This window comes from Saccostrea echinata, unplaced genomic scaffold (assembly GCF_033153115.1).
Source record: "Saccostrea echinata isolate AGI-Se365-2 ecotype Australia unplaced genomic scaffold, CSIRO_AGI_Sech_v1 ptg000002l, whole genome shotgun sequence".
Lineage (NCBI taxonomy): Eukaryota > Metazoa > Mollusca > Bivalvia > Ostreida > Ostreidae > Saccostrea > Saccostrea echinata.
Genome location: NW_026889751.1, coordinates 26,011,779 through 26,033,997, shown reverse-complemented (window position 1 = coordinate 26,033,997; position 22,219 = coordinate 26,011,779). Strand labels below are relative to the sequence as shown.

At 32.5% G+C, this 22,219-nt stretch overlaps 2 protein-coding genes across 2 annotated transcripts; both read right to left on the bottom strand.

Moving 5' to 3' along the window:
• Positions 1-12,191: 12,191 nt before the first annotated feature.
• LOC133202022 (caveolin-1-like) lies at positions 12,192-14,835 on the bottom strand. Its single transcript, XM_061337803.1, has 2 exons — positions 14,779-14,835; positions 12,192-12,534 (listed from the first exon to the last, which is right to left on the bottom strand). The coding sequence occupies exons 1-2, from the start codon at positions 14,833-14,835 to the stop codon at positions 12,208-12,210; spliced, it is 384 nt and encodes a 127-aa protein (XP_061193787.1). The 3' UTR covers positions 12,192-12,207.
• Positions 14,836-17,697: 2,862 nt separating this feature from the next.
• Positions 17,698-18,730, bottom strand: LOC133202011 (caveolin-1-like). The gene is made up of 2 exons (XM_061337793.1): positions 18,674-18,730; positions 17,698-18,024 (listed from the first exon to the last, which is right to left on the bottom strand). The coding sequence occupies exons 1-2, from the start codon at positions 18,728-18,730 to the stop codon at positions 17,698-17,700; spliced, it is 384 nt and encodes a 127-aa protein (XP_061193777.1).
• Between the last annotated feature and the right edge of the window lie 3,489 nt (positions 18,731-22,219).

Below are 22,219 nucleotides of genomic sequence, written 5' to 3'. Positions count from 1 at the left end.
ACGTCAGAACAGACCATCTTGTCCCCGACCCTTGATTTCCGTTGGTCTTCATAAAGATTCACGCTCCATTGAAGAGAGGGAACAAGAGAATCAACTGAAAAGTGACCAAATAAATATCATTAAGGGAAAGAGGTCTAACAATATAAAAAATATTTTACTAGCATGATAATGTAAGTCATGTTTAAGCTGAGACAAATTTTAATGATTACTCTCTTCAAAGTAGCTTGCATTTGAATCCTTATGAATGCAGATGACAAGATACAAGAAGGTCGAAGAAATAATACAAAAGGAAAAAAAGTATACTTGAATAAATGGGGATAAAATGTACAGCAGTGAATCATAATATTCATCTTCGCTAGCCAAGGGTTTTCGGTCCACTTCACTCCCCCGAAAACCCTTGGCTAGCGAAGATGCATAATATTTTGAGAAACGATGAATTTAAATTTATCGTTTCTGGTGTTGTTATAAAAAATTTCTATTGTATTTTTTTTTCAAAACTCTTATACTGTTTTCTGTTAGCAAAATGGACTTAACAGTACATGTCAAAACTTTTCTTTTGTAGGGGGGAGGGGAGGGAGGAGGTTTTGGTATATTTCAGCGTTTCATCTTCCACAAACATAATGAAAGATATCAAATTATAAAAAAAAAAAAGAAGAAGACTAGTGCTTTAAATAAAAGACAATCTCTTATTTCATTGATTCGTTTTGTCTCCTTGAAAGTCATGCCTGACAATCTACTGACGATTACTTACAGTGGTTAATCATTTCTTATTAGCCTTGACCACATCTATACATATCATGTGAACCACAGATCTATAGATAGTGTTACTGAGTACATACTCCTTTCAGAAAAATAATCAGTAGCATTATATTTTAAACCTTAGCTCAATATTACTGGTCAGCATGCAATTAACTACTGACTGATTGTAACAAAACAAAGAGCTGTGAACAATCACTCTGTGCTCTTTTTTTTTTTGGATCAATTTATGGAAGAAAAGAATATTTCTAAAAAAGCATCAACGTGGTAAGTCCCTGAACTTATCTGTACTTGGCAGATCACGATAAATATTCTCGGCATGAAATGCTGATTAAACCTCATTGGTCTTGAAATCATCAATAATTACTTCACAGATATCAAAGGTGCTTTTGAAAATTCATTTGAAATTGTTTTGCCATGATCCTAAAAAGCATCAGTGGCGTCTAGCAGAAAATTACTGAACCTCAATTTTACCTTAATTTACCTTAATTAAGCCATTCTCTGTTTATTTATTTATTTCTTCAGTACTTGCGACTCTTCGTAGTTCTAAGTTTAGGTTGTATATCACTCATTTTCTAATGGGTATGTTCAAGACCGAGTTCGATCTAAGTCTTCAAAGAAAATAATGATTGTTCTTTCGCCAACGCTGGGGAATATAGAAAGAGAAAGTCTAGGGACTTTTGGATGTGATCATTTAAAATTAGTCACTGTGTCACGGCAGGTTTTGGTATAATTTTTGTTTAGAAAAAAACTCTTTTTTCATTGTTTCACCAATGAGAGGAAAAGAGGTCATGAGATCTCATTGCATAGACATAAATTTGTTCTAAAACTACATGTATACTCAATGTTAAATGTTATCAAAATTGGATATTTCTATCTGCTCAAACAGATCGCTACACTGAGGAGGATCTAAAAAATCATCTACGTGGGCGGATCAAAGGATCTAATTTTAATAAAATTACCATCATTATCTATGGAACACAACTAATCAATCAATTCATAGAAAAAAAATCGTAGTTCGATCCAAAAAAAAAAAATGTTATAAATAATATTTAAATCATACATGTTTACATGATTCTTAAAATCAAGAATTATAAAAAGGAACACGAAAGACTCAAGGATAGTACAGTTGATTGAACTACATATACATGTTGTTGTGTATTTGAACACAAGTAAAGGATAACAGTCTATGGCGCCATTGAACTTTAATGAATGTAACACATAATAGAAGAACCAACAATTACACATAACACATTTCCGGAATACTTAATTTGCATGGACATAACAATTCCTCCCTCCTAAGTTTTGAAGTAAGATATACCCCTTTACAATCATTATTGTTTCTTATGTGCTGGTAAGTCTCGGAAACATATTACAAAATACATATAATACATTTAAAGAACAAAAGTATGAACAACACATGTACAAATGAGAAACTTTTGTTTCCCTGTGATACCATGAGGATTATTATGCCTCTGCACTAGTATCACATTTCACTTCAGTGTTAAACATAATCATCAAGATGTTTGGGCGGTTTCCTGACACGACTCGGATATCTTGGTTCAGGAGCAGTATGAGTAGATGTCACAGCTGCGTTATCGTTGGATGGATACAAAGGAAGTGGTTCTGCATTGGACGCAGATGAGTTCTGTTTCGCGATGGTTGGTTTCACTGGTCGTTGACTCATAATTGTTTTACTAGGCTGAATATGCAAGTCTTCCTGAATTGGCACATTTGAAGTACGCAACTGATCAGCATGACGTCTCCATGTGACTCCTGGTGTTACTTCTACAGAATATGATACAGGTCCAGTCTGAGCTGTTATAGTTCCAGAAGTCCACTGACAATTATTCTTTCGGAAGTCACGAACAGCAACAGAAACTCCTGGTTCGAATTTACGTAACACTTTCGCGCACTTCACACTGTTTCTTCTCTACCTTCCTCCTAACATCTGGTTTCATGAGGTCTAAACGAGATGGTAAGTTTCTGCCCATGAATAATTTTGCTGGACTTTCATTTGTTGTGCACAGTGGAGCGTTATCCATAAGAAAAGTGCTTAGTTTCTTCACTACATTACCACTTTTCTTTTTACCTGACTTGAGACTCATCTTGAATGACTGTACAAATCTTTCTGCTAAACCGTTAGTACTGGGGTGATACGGTGCTGTGGTTTTGTGTTTTATACCGTTTCCTCTGGTAAAATTGGCAAACTCCTCTGATGTGAATTGAGGTCTATTGTCGCTTAAAATTTGTGATGGTAGGCCATTGTGTGCAAAGACAGTACGTAATACATTTATGGTCTGGGAAGATGTTGTGGTTTTCATAGGTTTCACCTCTGACCACTTAGAGTAAGCATCAACAATTACTAGAAACATTGAATTGAGAAACGGACCGGCAAAGTCAACATGGATCCTTTCCCATGGTCTAGATGGCCATTCCCAGGGATGAATAGGTGCGGCTGGTTGTGCGTGTTTTACTGCCTGGCATCCAGTACAGCTCTTACTCAAAAGCTCTATATCACGATCTATCCCTGCCCACTAAACATGACTTCTTGCTAAGATTTTCATTTTTTACTACATCAATATGGCCTTGATGCAGCTCATCCAAAACTTGACTTCGCAGTGACGGCGGAATTACAACGCGGATTCCCCATAATAAACAGTTCTGGTGAATGGTAAGTTCACTACGACGTGTAAAGTAAGGATCCATCTCCTTTTACTCTGAATTTAGTCACCAACCTCTGGAAAAGTTATCATAAACCTTGGACAAGAGGTAATCACGTCTTGTTTCACGTTGGATTGCGTCGGGTTTTATCGGTAAATGCTCCAGTTTACTAACATGCAGCATCTCCACTTCTTCTTCCTCTTCCACTAATCGACTACCCTCATACTTTACAGGTAAGCGTGACAAACTGTCAGCATTTCCATGTTTTTTTTTTTATTTCTGTAAACTATATCATAGTTGTATCAGCTAGGAAAAGGGCGTATCTTTGCAGCCTAGCTGCTGTTGTGTTTGCGATCCCCTTCTTTCGACCAATTATAGAGATGAGTGGTTCATGGTCTGTAATAAGATGAAAATGTCTTCCATAAACATAAGTGTTGAAACGTTTTACTCCCCAGATAATTCCTAGAGCTTCCTTCTCTATCTGTGAGTAGTTTTTCTCAGATGTGCTCAGTGAGCGTGATGCATAAGCAATTGGTCAATTTCCAAAACTGGGTTGAGAGTCACCTTGAAATCTCCACACACTCGAATTGAACCATCCTTCTTACTGACTGGTACAATGGGCGTTGCCCATAGACGAATTTCATATTCTTAAGAGTTATCTCCCGTTGACGGCGTAACGCTCATTTTTCTCACTTTGTCCTTTGTAACTTACCTGTAAATATTTTCAACCTTCAAACACTATCTGACAATTTTGACTCGTTCCTGTATTGCCATAGTACGGGGCAACATAAAAAACATAATGAACATATTCAAGCAGATTTCATTTATAAAACATTGCCCCGTAAAGTTTGTTATTTTATAAAGGGGAAACAGTGTCTTACGCCGGTTGACCCCAGATTGACCCCGCAAAGGGAAATAACCGTCGTAAATGTGAAAGTCGTCTATTTACTAAAGTTGCACCTCTCTAGGACACCGTCTTTAACTAACGTCTATAGTTCTACCTCAACTTAAGGTTTTAACGCAAAAATCACCTTTCTGGCTTTAACAAACTAAGGTTTAACATCAGGTTTCACAGTCAGTTTTGTCCTGATTTCCTTCAGTGTGCCCCAATCATCCTTGAATACACTAGAATGTTTATCTAACACAGTTTTGAGATTGTTATCTGTTTTACATGCTACAAGTGCTTTTATTTTAGGCCAGTTCAGTGTAATCTGTTTTAGCCAATTTCGACCAAAAAGTGTAACTTCAGCTTTTTTCACAACATACAGATTAAGGTTCTTGCACTAGTCTTGATATCTAACATTGACTTCTGCGACACCCACAGGCTTCATTCTTTCTCCTGTGTAAGTCTTAAGCAAAATGTCACCAGGTTTCATCTTGACATTCGGGAATTCCCCTTGAATTTTTTCTCGGGAATTACAGATACTGCGGCCTCAGTATCCAATTCCATTTCCAGACTAACACTGTTTACTAGGGGTGTGATCCTTATCACATCGTCTTATCTGCTCATGGAATTAATATCCATTTCTAAAGTCTTAATGTAGATCTGGTCACCATCACTATCTGAACTGTCATTTATCATGTAAATACTCATCTTGTTTCACCATGTCCATGAGATTTCTTTTTAGTATGCAGTTTATGTACACTTGCACTAGGACTGTGCTCTGACTGTAGTTCTGTGGCATCCCGGGATGCTGTCTCCATTGTCACGGCTATATCCGTAGCAGAAGTAAAGGTTAGTTCAGCCTCAGATAAAATTTTCTTTTGTATATGCCCATTACCTAACCCGCAAACAAGTCTGTCTCGTAACTTAATTATTGTCCAGAATAGCTTCATCAAATAAGCAATGTTCAGCTGATAACTTTCTCAGTGCTGCTACATAATTAAGAATGGTTTCACCTTCTGTTTGTTCCCTCTTATGAAAGCGAAAACGTTCAGCTATGACTAGAGGCTTTGGACACAGATGTTTTTGTAGTGTAGCTACTAAATCGCCGTACGATATCTCTAAGGGTTTCTTTGGTCTTGTGAGCCCTCGCAGCAGTGAATAAAGTTTTCCACCAATCAGTGTAAGTAAAAAGGGTACGTTCTTGTCTGTCTTAACTTCATTACAAATATTTTAGTATTGTTCAAGGCGTTCATGATTAGAATTCCATGACTCAACTGCACTTTCAAATGGTTCCAATCGGCCTATTTTTCCTGCCATCACTGTGAAAGCACGTGAACGGTACACAGAACAAATTTGGTACACAATCCGAACAGTTACTTGCACAAATTCGACAGATTCAGAACTTCACACTCACCGAAACAGCTTATTCGGGTATCTCACACATACAGGCGTAGGTGTGAACACTATCCTCGTCGCCAATGTTGTGTATTTGAACACAAGTAAAGGATAACAGTCTATGGCGCCATTGAACTTTAATGAAACACATAATGGTAAGAACCAACAATTACACATAACACATTTCCGGAATACTTAATTTACATGGACATAACATGTAGGTACAATGCATTGTACGATCAGTTAAAATAATGCCTACAAATACAGATGTATAAGATTTTTTAAATTAACTTGATTATTTAAATTAATTTACTAATTAATTAATTAATTTACTAGCAAGAAAATACCTTTCAGTAGTCGTACTGTTCATATTGTTGTGGATTACAGCAACAAAAACGTGCAATTTTTGTCACGTGTAGCCGATTTTCCAAACGTTACTAATTAAGTTTTTATTAAAAAGAAAAAGAGATGGATGCTTACGTCATAGCTCATTTTCTCTAACAATGATGTTCAAATAACCAGTAAAAATGGATATATCGTCATATAATTAAGTTGTTCCATGTACCCAAAATATTACAGCATGCATTAATGTAAATGATAAACATGATATAAACGATTCACGCTTGTGTGTTTGTGTGTCGGTGTTTTACCTCTTTGTTTCATTAATTTTGATTGATTTTATGTAATTATTTCAAATATAAATAAGCTATATATCTCAATGATGGTTTGATGTACAAGAGAAGGAAAAAAAAAGCCAAAATTACTCAAAGACAACGTATTTATTATTTTATTTTGAATTTGGTTAACCGATTTTCGAAATGAAATTAAACACTGAACGTGTTGCGTCGATGAACGATCGGTCACCGGATATGCTGGTGCCACATTATACAAATTCTTTGCTGCTCTTTGGTGACATTTTAGTTCTGTGGAAGTAATTGTTGTGATGTGAGTATTGCTGTTTACATTGTGTAGGATATACAGTTCAGCTGAATAACAAAGCTGTCATTTTTATGCAATGAAACGTATGGAGAAATGGTGTACACTTAAATTCATGTTATTGATTCCACGAGATTTATTTCTCATTAATATTCAGAAGATCCTGCATAGACTTAAAATTCTTTTCTTTTTTTTTAAATTTTGATATTAAAAGGCGAGCCCTGACATAGTTTTATGTGATTACCAGTTGACAACTCATGAAACAATTTTCATATTGTAAAAAAAAATATGTATTGAAAAGAATATGTAGGTCACACTGATACACGAAATCGCCATTTTGAAATTGAAAAGGCGGTCGTTACTTCACGAAATGATAAATCATCTGTATCTTATTTAAAAAAAGAACTTTTTTAAGTCTTTCAAATTCTTTTATTACTTCTGTTTTAGTAATAACGGAAGGATACATGGTTCGCATATTGCCATATAACATCCTGACAGGATTCTTCGATATATTTTGAAAAGACTTAATCCAGTCTGACAAAGTAATCAGGTCTTCCTCTCCATATTTTCTCCATTAGCTGGCTTAATCCTTGACAGAATAAGAATAGATGAAGTTCTGTAAGCAATTGAAAGGTATTGCATTTAGAACATTTTAAAATGATAGCATCTAAGTCGTCATTTTCAACTATATTTACATCAACAGTAATGACGTGTCCAGCGGGACTGTACTTGAAAGAATAGGAAAGAAAGATCATTTTAGAAGATTTTGTTTTAAATTTTCAAAATCTGGGCATTGTACGGTTCGTTTATAATTGAAAAGTTTGGATGCAGCAATTTAGGAATATCTATATGCAGGGTGTAGACTTCAACTTCAAAAATGATAGATTCTGTGCCCTTCACTTTAATTAATAAATATACTCTCGCTTCGAAACTTTCACTCTGGTATTAAAAATTTTTATCCCTTCCGATAGATAAATTAAGAAAACCATCGGTTGAAGAACTTCATTCAAAATAATAAGTGTATGAAAATTTGCGAATTTTGGTATTTTTCGTATGTAAACTCTTTTGGAATCCACCACTTTCATAAGCTTCAATATGTACCTGCAAATGAGCAGAATAAACCCAATTTTCCATTTGATATGTTTTAGATGAAGTTTAATAATGTACATGTATTAGTATATAAAGACGAGGTGTACTTTTTTAAAGGAAATCGTGACTCAATAATTTTGTTGTAGGTTTTTCTTTTCTTTTCTTTTTTTTTTTTTAAAGTTTTTAGCTTTTTCTTTTTGAAATTTGTACATCCACTCACCAGGAAATCTGTACATCCACTCACCATAGTGACCGGCAAACTGCTAAAAGGAATTGTGTCTATTTTAATTTGAGATATGTTGTCTTCAAGATTGAGAGACTTCTCTTTATTTTGAATCTTGAAAAACTAATTCCATGGGGATGACGGGGACGACTTCGAAAGGCCAGATCAGCCATTTTGAATTACTACTAGTATTTGGCCACGTGGTGAAAAGGTACATTTTTTATGGTGAACTGTAGGTACATGTAGCTATGAATCACAGCCTACTCCACTGCGTTACGATATCCGGTGAAGCATGAAGCGATTCTAGGACCTTTGTACTAAAGCTAAACTGTAGGCGTTCATGTGATTGTGTATTTTCTTATTCCGAGCGCAAATGTCATGATGTCATTCTTATGTATACTCCTTTCTATGTAATGTCTTTTTGTTCCTTCATGAGAGCCACGGAACAGCCATGCAGTCCACAAATAACCAATAGAGACAGGGTGTTGATAAACCTCCAGAGAAAATTTGTTGATTTATTGAAATTCAGTGATTTATAGCCCGGATGTATTGAAATTTATGGAATTAGATTTTATCAATTTTTGAGATATTAATCGGAATACAATTCAAAGTTTTATGTTCCATAAGGGCATCGTTAAAAATGCATTTTTATTAATTTCTATAAGAACCACATGTGTATATTGAGGAAAGAGTAGGCTTTCTCTAAAATCTGGTATTTTTTAATGATCATTTTTTTAAATCAAATTTTGTCTATTCACTTGGTATTTTGTTAAGACATACAGGAATTCTATAAGAACTTATAGAGATAGGTTTAATGTATCATAGAGCCTGTGGCTCATAACAATGTGTCGCGATATAATGAGGCGATAATTAACATCCAATAAACACAAAGTAAAAACCCCACTTTTTCTCCAAAAAATGATGGACAGATTTATATTAAGGTACGAAATGGACGTCAAACACCTTACGTACGCATGTACCTGACTGGAAGTCATAGCATTCTCAATAAAGAAGGGTTGATTGGTTAGTAATTTGTTTGACTCTCGTACCTTCAAGAATTTTACAACGGTTACCATATTGGACGCCATCCTTTGCCGGAGGAAAGCTGCACATTTAGAACTGTACTCGGCACTTACGTCCGCTGAGCAGTGCGAGGTCTCTTTTTTTTGTACGAACATCTACTGCGAGGGGGAACCTTAAAGTTTTGCATCTTCCCAAATTCAACAAAGCTAACAGACATTTCCAATATGCTATTGATTGAAGAATACGTGTATAATTAATCTTACCGCTCAAGGCTCAACCTTGTATCCCAAATGAACAGAAAATATTTTGTGTAATACATGTTATTTAATTATGATTAACTTCAAAATATTTACAACCTTCTTTTTCTTGGATAAAATAGCACAAATGTGTAAATTTTGTCATTTATCGAAATTGACAATGAGTATTAACAATACAATAATTGGGGATTTCGCAACAACCCTGTCTTATACAAATGATTTTTTACATATCATAGTAAAGTTGTATACTGATCTCTCCTGTTACATATCCAAATAATGAAAGAAATTACAGGGCAAATTGTAAAACATATATAGAGTACAAGCAAAAAGTTGACGTTCTAAAATCAAAAAGATGCCAACAGAACAAATTGTAAAATATATGAGCAGAAAGTTGGCGATAATAATAAATAGATGTCCTTGTAAGACAAATGAACAGTACAACCAAAAGTTTGGAATTAAGAAATAAAAATACAAATTAAAAGTTTATATCAAAAAAAAAAAAAAAAAAAAAAAGATGCTCAAATTTGGGATGATATTGAAAGTTGTGGTAGGTGGCTGAGTGATTTCTTGCGTAAATTATCTATGTTTTTTATTTTCATGCAAAATCGGTCAATTAAGTGACGTTCGCTATTTTAATACACGCCTCTGATTGAATAAACCCGAAAGGTTAGGCTTATATATAACCCCCGAAAGATACCGAACTCTACACATTAACCTTGACCCAAGAAAAAAAATATATATGTCAAGACAGTAATTACCAAACAAAAACAACGATTTCATAAATGCTATAACATAATGCTTTATTATGTAATACATGTTGTTCAGATATGATTATCTTCCAAATATATATACCGCCCTCTTTTCCTGGATAAAATAGCACACAACATTGTGTGAATTGTCATTAAATGAAAATGACAGTGAGAATTTTTTCGTCGTTCATTGTAATAATATTTTTTTTTCTTTAGCCTTAAAAATCATTTTCCTGTTCCTAAGAGTTTTTTTTCCCTTTCACTGTCCTTTAATGGGACTTTATCTTTCTGTTGTACATACCAATTCGGCTATATCAAGGGTTTCGGCCATGTGTTTTTTCCTCAGCCTTTATATTTTTATTGGGTTTCGAGTAAATACAACTGTATTTTGCAGAAAGGACTGATGTTAAATTCTACGATGCGTATCTCTGTAGAAAACGGGTTGTTGCCAATGAATAGAACTACCCTTATAATTGTTAAATCATTCTGTATAAAAAAAAATATGAAATTAAAAAAAATGAAAGAGTACTTTGTGTGTCCTTCAAAAAATATTGGATAGAAAAATTATGATATATTATAATATAATATATATATATATATAATATATTATAATAATATATGATATATATTAATTCAATCTACGTGTACGTATATTTGCAATTTGAAATTATTTGAATTTTGGATCATACATTACATTTAACACTCAGCGTATGAAAATAGCTCAAGTGAATTTCGAGCAATAATTTCAATACCATCTTTTTTCAGACGTCTGTGCCGAATTGTACCCGCCCATCATCAAATGTTTTTGACCGTAACAGACGGAAATGACGTAAGCTGCATATTTCCAATCTTGCCAGTTAATGTTCCTTGATCTTATTTATTTTTTTTTCTCACTTGATCTACTTAAAATGTCTGTCCTCATTTAAGTTCTAGCAAGCTTGTGAAAAATATCGCACAATGGAAAATATCGCCCTTAAAAGCTATATAATTTAATTTGGTCATGTATATTGCAGGACTTTATACGCATGAATACATATGAAATGCGAAGATAACGAACATATTTAATTCTTAAAAAGTACAATTTAAAAATACAAATTTGAGCAGAGGAAGCAAAGGCCTTTGAGAACAATTGCTTAGGAGAAGATTACATCCCCTGTCTACTGGTCACATCCGCTGTTGCCCATTGTCATGATAAGGTAAACGGAGAAATCCGAAGAAAAATCGGAATGAAAATAATGACCTAACAGTTTGCATGAAAGACGTCAGTCAACAGTCGACCTAACGACAGATTTTATTTACAACCGATTTTATACGTCATTGTTGATATCCTTATATTATCAACCTATTTTGTCAGTAGCCTGCCTCTTTTTTTGAAATTTTTTATATATGTAGAAAAAGCTCATGCGTGTCGAATAAAGTGGAATACAAGAAACCTATATGCAGGTAACAATGGTTTACAGCTACATAAATAAGGAATGTTGAAGAAAGAAACATTGTGATCATCACGTTTTTCATACGATTTAGCTGTTAGTTTGTCATTAATGTTCTTTAGTAAATCATCCAAATATGAAACTGATGTATCATACTCTGTGGTTTCTTTTATTTAGTTCGATGTGATGTATCGAATCAACTTATGAATGAGAATGATTTCACTGGTGAATTGATAGTAAAAAATAATAGTATCATTTTGATCAATATGTAATTCTCCAATCACGAGGACTATTTCCTGGAGCTAATTATATATAAGAAGTTCCAGAAAATGCCTTTTTTTGTGTTACATTTTCCTCAGGAAATCAATTTTTACCGTGAACCGATCCTTTTATTAGAACATAATAAAGAGCATAGTGATTATTTGCTAATTTTTTATGTAATAACAAAAATATTATTTAGCCTGATTATCAACATACCTGCACGTGTAACATAACAAAAAAATAACTACGTCATTTTTGGTACACTTGATCTACAGCACAATATTCTTGGTGACAATTACAAGTACATTTCAGAAACGGTTAACATTCTAATTTTTGTATTTACAAAAGACATGCACATACAATGAAAAAAAATTAAAGCAAGTCACAAAGGAAGAAGAAATACTAATACTCAGTTTATTTTGCTGTACATTTTATAATCATAACACCAAAATACATGTATGTGTCTTTGTTAAACCAATAATTATAATAATCAGATAAATATCAATGCCCAAATATAAAATTTGGAGAGGAACGAAGCTCAGTTTCTCTGGAACTTGTGAAATATCAGTCCGCAAGCTTCACACATGGGATCGAGGCAACAATGGATACAAAGACCATAAAGCTTCTGAAGGAATCCACAATTCAGTTCCAGAATCTTGAAGAATGGAGTTATGTACCAAATGTGCAGAAAGGAGATATAAGAAAATTGACATCCCCACTCTGCTGCCAGGCATATTCCACAGCATGTCGTCATGATGATGTAACAAAGAGTTTTCCAACAGGAGAAACATTTGTAGGAGAGTTTCCAAACGCAATCAATACTGCGAACCCCCTCTGGTTCTGCCAATACATCTTCAAATTGTACCTGAAGAGAAATTATTTTAAGATTTCTAAAGATTGTCCTCTTATTTAGGCTTTTATGTTTCAAATATTTTTTGTGCATCTAGTTTTTGCATCATTTAAAATATGGAACCATTCAATATTTAGATCATCAAATTTTTGGATGAGGAATGCTAAAGATTTTGATTCCTGCGATCAAAAGCCTTAAGAATTGTTAAAATATATTTTAAAAATCTACGCACATAGCTTAATTACAAATCAAAAGCAAAAAAAAAAAAAAAAAAAAAAAAAAAAAAAAAAAAAAAAAAAAAAAAAAAAAAAAAAAGATGTGTTTGTGAAACACTGATGTTTCACTGATGAATGGCAACTTATAGCGAAGGCTGAACTTTCTCAAATGCAAATCAAAGACGTTGGAACCCAAATTAAGAATATATGAAATATGAAAGCCCTAGCAGCAACCATTGAAAAGATATGGAAAATGCCTTCTCACAAGAAATACAAGTGTAAAATATTAAAGCCCTAGTACCAACCATTCAAAAGTTATGGTCAAGGTTAAAGTTTTTCAAAAGTAGGTCAAACTCCAAGGTCAAGGTCAAAAGGTCAAAGTTGTTGGTATCCAAAGTAAGGTCTTGTCACAAGGATTACATATTTGAAGTATTAAAGTATGAAAGCTCTAGCACCAACTGTTCGAAAGTGATGGCCAATGTTAAAGTTATTCAAAAGAAGATCAAACTCCAAGGTCAAGGTCAAAGGGTCAAAGTTCTTGGTATCCAAAGGAAGGTCTTGTCACACGGATTAGATATGTGAAGTATGAAAGCCCTAGCGCCAACTGTTCAAAAGTTATGGCCAAGGTTAATGTTGCGTAAAATTTTGCAAAACTGGGTCAAACTCCAAGGTCAAGGTCAAAAGGCCAAATTTGATGGATCCAAATGAAAGGTCTTGTCACGAGGAAAATACATGTGAAATATTAAAGCCATAGCTCCAACCAATCAAAAGATATGGGCAAGGTTAAAGTTTTTACAGACAAACAAACAGCTAAACACAGACGGACGGACAGGGCAAAAACTATATTCTCCGAATCTTCGATTATGGGGCATAAAAAAGAAAGAAAGAAGAGAAAGGGGTCTACATGTGTCTTTCAGCGCTTATTTAATGTAACCTTTATGAACAGCAATCACTTCTTACACCTCAATCACTTTTCTCTCCAATATTCATATATGAATGACTCGAGACACCAAATGCAGTCTTATCTTATTTAGTATAGATACGCTGAAAATTTTGACACCCTCCTCCTTCTCCCCACGATATCCAAATTATGGCTTAAAATCAAGTATGTGACCTTGCTGCACTCATGAAATACGATTTTTTTTTGGCATTTAAAAATTTAAAAGGCATTAAAGTTCATTGAAAGACTTCAGATTTTAGTGATTTTATGTCAGAGAAGTAACTAATATCTTATATTTTCAGAAAAAATACTAAAAGGGGGAGTAAATGTAAATTTCGAGATATGCCAAAAAAATATAAGGCTAAAAAATTAGTCGTTTTCTTTACTTTTATAATACATTGTATATTTGCTATGTTTACAAAATTTGTCGACAGAATTCATAAAAGTTAATTTTATATGTAATTTCAAATCAACAAAAAAAAAAATCTCATATCTCACTGCACAAAATTAATCTAAAAGTAGACTGCATTGATTTCTAGAAAGCCAAACCTAACAGTACTGTAAATAAAGTTATCATTTTGTTTAAGAAAACCTTCCGCCTAAAATATTGTTTCTTATGGAATTCTTTGTTTATGAAATTTTAATATAAGATTTTAATTCAATATGGTTTAACTGAAATTGTAAAATCCAAATATATTGTTAAAACATAAATATGATATAGAGTTTCTAGACTAGAGTTTCTATACTAGAGGTCTTGTCAAAAATATTTAAAAGCTGAGGATCGAATTTAACCTCCTTAAGAGAAAAATAACTTTTAATAATTTATGCAGATGACTACATTTTTGAGCATAAAAAAGTCAATTTAAATGCGTCAAGCTCAATTTTTTTTTTTCAAAACTACTAGTTTAATACGTAAGTTTCTATTAAGAATGTACTTATTTCTTTATCTAAAAATATTTTACCACAATATTTTTTTAATTAAAAATACATTTGTTTTTTCCTTGAAAACTCATTTGGTCTACGGAAGTGTATTCAGGGAAAGTTTTTTTTTTGGCTCATCGTTAAGATGAAAGTATTAAAATGAGAATTGTATCAGATACGTACCTTGAGGTGATTATTTATGTTGTTTGGATCTCTATTAATCAAATCAAATTCTGCCATTTTACAAATTATTGTTGACCTATTACTGTATTTCAACTAACGATCACTTGACAAAACAATGAGAAATTGAACACTTATAAGTGATATCTATTAAATACTTCAAGCTATAAGCTCGGTTTTGTAGGACAATTAGCTGGCCAAATTTCAGTGTCCATTGGTAACATTATTAAGGTTCAGCAAAATTAGCAAGATGACCTGCACTGTTTCCTAAAGGTATATTGTAGGTAATTTATTATGGAAACAATTGGCATTTACAGGGATGGATCTAGGAATTCCATTTAGCGTGGGAGGAATGGTTGGTCAAATTCTATAATCTTTTTTGTTTGTTTGTTTGTTTGTTTGTTTTTGTTTTTTTTTTTTGTTTTTTTTTTCTACTAAAAAGAGGGTAAAGGTATGTATCACTTTTTTGTTGCTTGTTTTGATTGTTTGTTATGCTCATAGCATGTGAGTTAAAAATGAACAAAATGATTACTTCATAATTTTTATACATGGATAACACATGTATTGAGGCAAATAATATAAATTTAAGAAAATTATACCCGCTACACGTTAGCGATAAACAAAGTATCTTTTTACTTGGAACTGGTTGCAAATTGATTTCTAGTGTAAGTATAATAGTGTAATAAACAGGTAAAACACCCATATTCTCTGAAAAAGACCTAGATAATGACATTTGTCCGCTTTGTGGCGCTTTCATCTGCATATGTCTACTATTTCTATTCAATCAGCAGTATTTCGTTCCTCTGCATGAAGTATTTTTTCCATATGTGCAATCGACTTCAATCGACAGAATTGTTTGTTAAGCTTGTTAGTTTCATCTTGCTATGTATATTATTTATCACTTTTTTATAGATCAGTGCATGTCTGACTTACATTCCAGAATTTTGTTGAAGTTGAAAAGACAGAACCAATAAATGAGCAGAGCTCATTTTTATAAATCTAATACACCCTCCTCAAAAATATATTGTAATTAAAAAGTATCCTTCTTCTTCAAAATAAGTATTTACATAAATTATAATCACCACTTCATGATAAAGAACAAGAGTCTTTATATGACATTAAATATCATAATAAAGGAGAGTCTCAAATTAATACATCTAATTAGAATTGTTTATCTAGATCTCAGATGGCGAATTTAAAACAAAAAAGTAGTTTCCAGCAGTAATGTCAATCTACCTGATCTAGCTGATCAATAAAAACAGTGGATGGTATGATTCAAAGGCTTTATTAATGTATATTAAAAGAAATAAGAAATATACGGTGGTAATTTCGTACGTACCAAATGACACTCATCATCTTATAATTTATCTGAAGTATCACGAAGTATTAATGCACGTACTGTCTTAAAATGCATGACAATGCTGAAATTAACATGAAGTTCCTTTTATAAGCATGTTATCTGACAATATGTATTTATTATATGCACGAATCAAATAGATTTTAATTCATCTATTGCAGTATTTTTTTTTTAATGAATAGTGAAAATGATATTGAGACATATTAGAGAATCGAGACGTTTTCATAAAATACTTGTTACGTTTATTGGATTAACATCACTATCTCTGTCTAATTAATTAATTATTATGCAAAATTATCGCTGGCAAAAAAGATAATTTAGAATTTATAAAGTAGATTGGCAGTACATATGACTTATGTCTATCCCCTGCGCATGCATTGTTTTCCCTCAAGTATACCTCGGTATTTCAATTATAACTTAGCTTAACTGAGCCAAAGGCTCAAGTGAACTTTTCTGATCAAATATTGTTTGACGCCCGTCTGTCTGTCTGCCTTGTGCTGTCGTATGTTGTCTGTCAACTTTTCACATTTTCGATATCTTCTCCGAAGCCACTGATTTATTTTTAACTAATTTTGCCGCAAAGAATCCTTGGGTGAAGGGGATTCAAATTTCTCTATATGAAGTACCACATTCTTTTTCAAGAGGATATAATTAAGAAATTGTGCAAATATGGTGGCATTATTGAAAAATCTTCTCAAAATAAATAAATAAGTAAACCCGCTTCTCCAGATATGACAAAAATTATGCAATTATTTCTTTAACAGAGTAGATTCTATTTTTTCATTCCATGGCTCCTTGGGAAATGGTGGTGCTACAATATGGGATCAAAGTTTTCCATAGGAATATAGGAAAAAAATCATTTAAAATCTCTTCAAGTACAGGGCGGCGATGACTAGTAACATTAACATGCAAGCATCATCCTCAGGTAGTGAAAATTCAATTTTGACATCCTGTCCTCTGGGTAGTTTGGGGTCACAAAGGGAAATACAAATGAAAAATGGGTCAAAATAATGTGCATATAAAGGAATATATAGGAGAAAAGTATTTAAAAGCCTTGCTTGGCCATTGGTATTATTGATAATATCATGCTACTTTTTTCAAGTGTTTCAGATTCATGTTTGTTCAAATCATCGACTTCATGAGTATTATGGGTCACAATAATGGGTTTTTTTTACAAAGGAAAATATGGAAGAATTCTTAAATATCTTCTCAAGAGCAACATGGCTATGATTAATGATACTGATATGGAAGTATATTTAGATAGTGTAGATTGAAGGTTGTTCAAATAATGCACGTAAATTTCTAATGAGTTTCTTGTTTCTTGAATGATAATAATTTAAGGAATATTTTATATTATAGTAAAATATAATCATATAAAGGACGATGCTATATCAAATAATAATAATAAGAAGAAGAATGGTAAAATTGTTTTATATGTTCAATATATTCGTGATTATTACAGAAGAGCAAAGCTAATCAAAGAGTTTTAGTTTCTAGTAGCAATGTACAGGTTAGAATAGTTTTACATTCAGTGTCTGTCTGTGTGCATAGTTGATGTACCAAGTTTAATTCCTCTTAAACTTGTGAAATATCAGCCCGCAAGCTTCACACATGGGATCGAGGCAACAATGGATGCAGAGACCATAAAGCTTCTGAAGGAATCCACAATTCAGTTCCAGGATCTTGAAGAATGGAGTTATGTACCAAACGTGCAGAAAGGAGATATAAGAAAATTGACATCCCCACTCTGCTGCCAGGCATATTCCACAGCATGTCGTCATGATGATGTAACAAAGGGTTTTCCAACAGGAGAAACATTTGTAGGAGAGTTTCCAAACGCAGTCAATACTGCGAACTCCCTCTGGCTCTGCTAAAACATCTTCAAATTGGACCTGAGAAAAGTGTATTTAAAATTTTTAAGAATTTTTAAAAGGTTATTTTAACACAAATAATGTTAAGTTATGATAGAGGGTTAGGATTCTTATTTAGTAACTGGTTAATTGTGTCTTCTTTCTCACTTTCTATCAGGGTTCACGGAGTTTAAAATATTCGTCTAATACGCTGTTGATTAAGATATGCGTTCCAAAAGTCTTTTTTTTATAAAATGTTTCACAAAATATGCTTTATATCACAAAATCAGTATAATTATAAAAATAAAATGTAGCACCGAAAGTGTTTTAAAATTTTTTTTCCATCCATTGCAGTTTTTTTCTGTGTATTTCATTTATTATACGAATCTTTCATGAAATATACTAGTCATTATATTGAAAATACCATTCAATGTTCACAAGATAAAAAAAATATTTTTTTAAAAACCCTAATGGAACTGCTTTTTCTGAAGGTATCATGCTGTATATTTTGAATGTACTAGGTGGAGGTAAATACAAAATTTAAAAAAAAAGTTATTATGTTTGTAAACTTTGCATTTACCCCCACCCTGTAAACTCAAAATTTACAACATGATAAAGGACAATTGCTTTAACATTTGTATCAAAGATGTTAAGAATATTTCTGTTATATACCTGTATTTTCTCTACTTACCTTTAGATGATCGTTAATATTGTTGGGATCCCTATTGACTAGGTCAATTTCCGTCATTTTTTTTAAACTTTAAATTATATCTCTATTTTAACTATCAAGTAACTCCCAGAACTAGTAAGAGATGAGAATAATTTATTCATAGTAAGTTTTAAATACAGGTTTGAAGCTCAGGTTTGTTTGTGACAATTAGCTGGCTAAATAAGAACATCCAGTGGTTACTTTGTTTATTATTGGCATAGCTAAGAGGACAACGGGTCGTTTGAAATTATAGATTGTTTGAACATTTATGACCTTCAAAATGTAAATAAAAATATTTTCAGGAATAAAAATTCTGATGTTTTCATGAATACTTGCAATCTTTAGTACGGATTACACTATTTTTGTATCTTTTAATATTATTATTCAATAGGACTTTCTGAATACGTGCGAAACTGTGCGCTACTTACTTCACTCATTCTATATAAAAAGAATTTGATATTTATAATTAAAGAAATCCTTTTTGGAATAGAGAACATTCATGCCAACGAAAAAACTGATAAAACATGAGAGAGTAAATTATATTTTGTCTTAAAATAAAAATGATAACATTCCCTTCTTAGTAAATGGTCATAAAGAGATTATATAATGTCTTCAAAGAACCCAGACAATTTTGCTTGAATTTCATGTTCTCCAAGTCTAGTTTACTAGGGCATTCGATGACACAGTGAAAATCTCATTTGTAGATATACCTAAGGTTACATAGAGACTCGATATCAATATAAATGCAATTAAGAGAGGTTAAGTAATGTCCCCGTACTACATTGTTAAATGTTTTATTTCAAATAACTTGACCACTACCTTGCTTAGAGAGATGTTGGTCACGAGCCAAATGCTTAAGTAAGCTTTCCTGATCGAACTTTTCCTTTGGCCTTGTAAACGTATCCCATTTTCATCCTCTTCTCTAGAATCAAATGACCATTGATTTAAATCAAACTTGCCACAAAGCATTCGTGGGTGAAGGGGATTTAAGTTTGTTTAAATGAAGAGCCACGCCCTCTTTTGAGAGAAGATACTTTAAAAAATAAAACTTTGATTATATTTTTTAAAAGTTTCCTTTTTTTTAAATCATGGTCTCTTTGTGTAGGAGGGGTACACAAAAGGTTTGCTAATTAAAAATAAATTAGTAGAAATTAAATTATAAAATAGATTATAATCAAAAATTAAAATTATCAAGAAGAGCAGGGTCACAATTAGTCATATTGATATGCAAGCATCTTCAGGTAGTGGAGAGTTAATTTTATTCAAATCATTGCCCCCGGGGTTACCATAACAGGGGATCAAAGGTTAAGGCAGGGCTAAAACTGTGGATCAAATTTAACCTAATGAATTCAAACAGGGAAAAATCTTTTAAATATCTTTCTCTCCAGAACAACAAGGTTATGTTTGTCATATTGATATCAAAGCACCCATATGTTGTGTGGATTCAAGGTCGATTATGTCATGACACCTTAAGGCTAGGAGAAGCTGCAATATGCTGTGGACATTTTTTATATGGATGATGATGGGACAAGTGCTCTGGGCCAAGTTTACTCGGGTGAGAGTTGTGGTATTTAGTGTTCTTTATACAGTTATAGATTCTTATTTGTTATTTGTTAAATATTAAAAGAAAATTCTGTTTCTAAAATGTTTTTTAAATTAACTGTAAAACATTTAATTGAGACTTTATTTTCTTACTATTTACGCGCGTTACTCAATTTGTTTGCACACATCGTTGCAGTTATGAGACTACATCTTTCAAAAATAATAATTCAATGTTTAACTCCTTCTTCTTAATAAAATATTTAATTTTTAGAATAACAATATTGAATAATATTTTTTTTTAATCCAAATAGTTTTCATAGGATATTTACTTTTAACATTCTTATCAGATATATAAAGAATGTCCATTATCATATTTTTCCTGACTCACCATCATTTTTCAAACACTTTGAGTTATATCTTTATTAACATGTCTCTCAGAACTAGGGAGAGATGAGGAGATTCTTTGAATAGTTCAAAGAGAGTAAAATGCTCGTGTTCTATATGGCAATTATCCTAGCTGATTAAGAACATTTAGAGGTTATTTTGTGTATTCTTAGTTTAGCAAACCTAGCAGGACAATAGGGTAGATTCACGAAGATTTGACAAAAATAATATGTATTACTCAAATCTTTGTGAAATATTAACTTGCCCAGTTGTCCATAATGTTTATGTTCATAAACCTAATAACCTTGTGTGATTTTGTAGAACGTAATAAAATAGATTTGCCAGCTAAGAGACGTTAAGTCATTACATCTTCGTGTACGGAAATGGACTAGAATGGAGTGTCAAATAACGACGCGTTATTGTCCCCTACAGCTGAAACCAAAGAGAGCACGATGTTTGTTTGTTTGTTGTTTAACGTCCCTCTCGAAAATTTTTCATTCATTTCCGACAAAATAAAGAACAAAATAAATTTTAGAGCCATGTTATTTTTTGGTTGTTTTTTGACATATTTTCGAGCTAAATGAAGAAATATACGAACATTTCGTAACTACACCCTCTTTGTTAAAAAAAAATTTACAAGTCTTTTTTACATTACTCAATATTTTACTATATTTCCCAAAAGGTGCTGATTTTTTTTAATAACTTTTAATTCCAGTGTTTTTATCGCACTGTTATAGGGTTATCACGAATTGCCAGTAATAAGTTGTCTTAGTTTCAAGAGTCGTGAGAGAATCCAAGTTTAGCTAAAGAATTTAAAATCATGATTAAATTTTCTATTCAGTCCAACTTTTAATCTGTAATTTTGTTTATACATGTGGATAGAGTAAACAAAGCATGGATGAGAGCAAAACTGCAATTTTTTTCATAATTATATATCTGGTGAAGTTACAGTACGTGTCATAACCAAATGCTGTAAAGATAATTTCCAGCTTATATGAATAAAACAATACTTAATTCCAACGATTCGGCAATAGAAGTTCATGTATTTGATCTGTTTGTCTATCTTTCCGTCCACAAGATGCAAATATCTCATAAAGTTTATAAGTATCTTACAAGGTTTGGAAAATATCAATTCGGGGGGGGGGGGGGGGGTCTGTCATTTCTTCATGAGGATGCGCTACACTATAACATGACAAGAGAGATAATTCTCGTGTTTTATTCCCACTTTTTTTTTTTTTGCAAAGATGTATCATTACTTTATTTCCTGGTGCCCTCTTATGAGAACGTTTTTTTTTTAATCTAATGTTTCATAGCTTCTAGCATGCAATCTTGTAAGATTCGTCTATTCATCAAGAATACCTCCGGAAAGTACACTTTTAGATAGACATTTTTTCACACTTTCCGGAATCATTTTATAAATATTTTTGCTATAAAACTTTACATAATTAATTGAGAAAACGTGATGACTATTACACGCTCTTTTATACAATTTGTAATTATCTAGCTCTTTTCTAGACTTAAAAGTTATCCAATCATAAACTTAATAACAAACAACTTAAATCTGTTCTTTTCTATTTTCTTCCGGGTTTTATGCTTATCTCA

What these genes read in the sequence shown, in the direction of transcription:
- LOC133202022 (XM_061337803.1), bottom strand. Translation starts at nt 14,835, where the DNA reads ATGGCAGAATTTGATTTGATTAATAGAGATCCAAACAACATAAATAAT. An exon ending in ACATAAATAATCACCTCAAG is followed by an intron (nt 12,535 to 14,778) that starts GTACGTATCTGA and finishes ATTTCTCTTCAG; the next exon opens with GTACAATTTGAAGATGTATT.
- LOC133202011 (XM_061337793.1), bottom strand. Translation starts at nt 18,730, where the DNA reads ATGACGGAAATTGACCTAGTCAATAGGGATCCCAACAATATTAACGAT. An exon ending in ATATTAACGATCATCTAAAG is followed by an intron (nt 18,025 to 18,673) that starts GTAAGTAGAGAA and finishes CACTTTTCTCAG; the next exon opens with GTCCAATTTGAAGATGTTTT.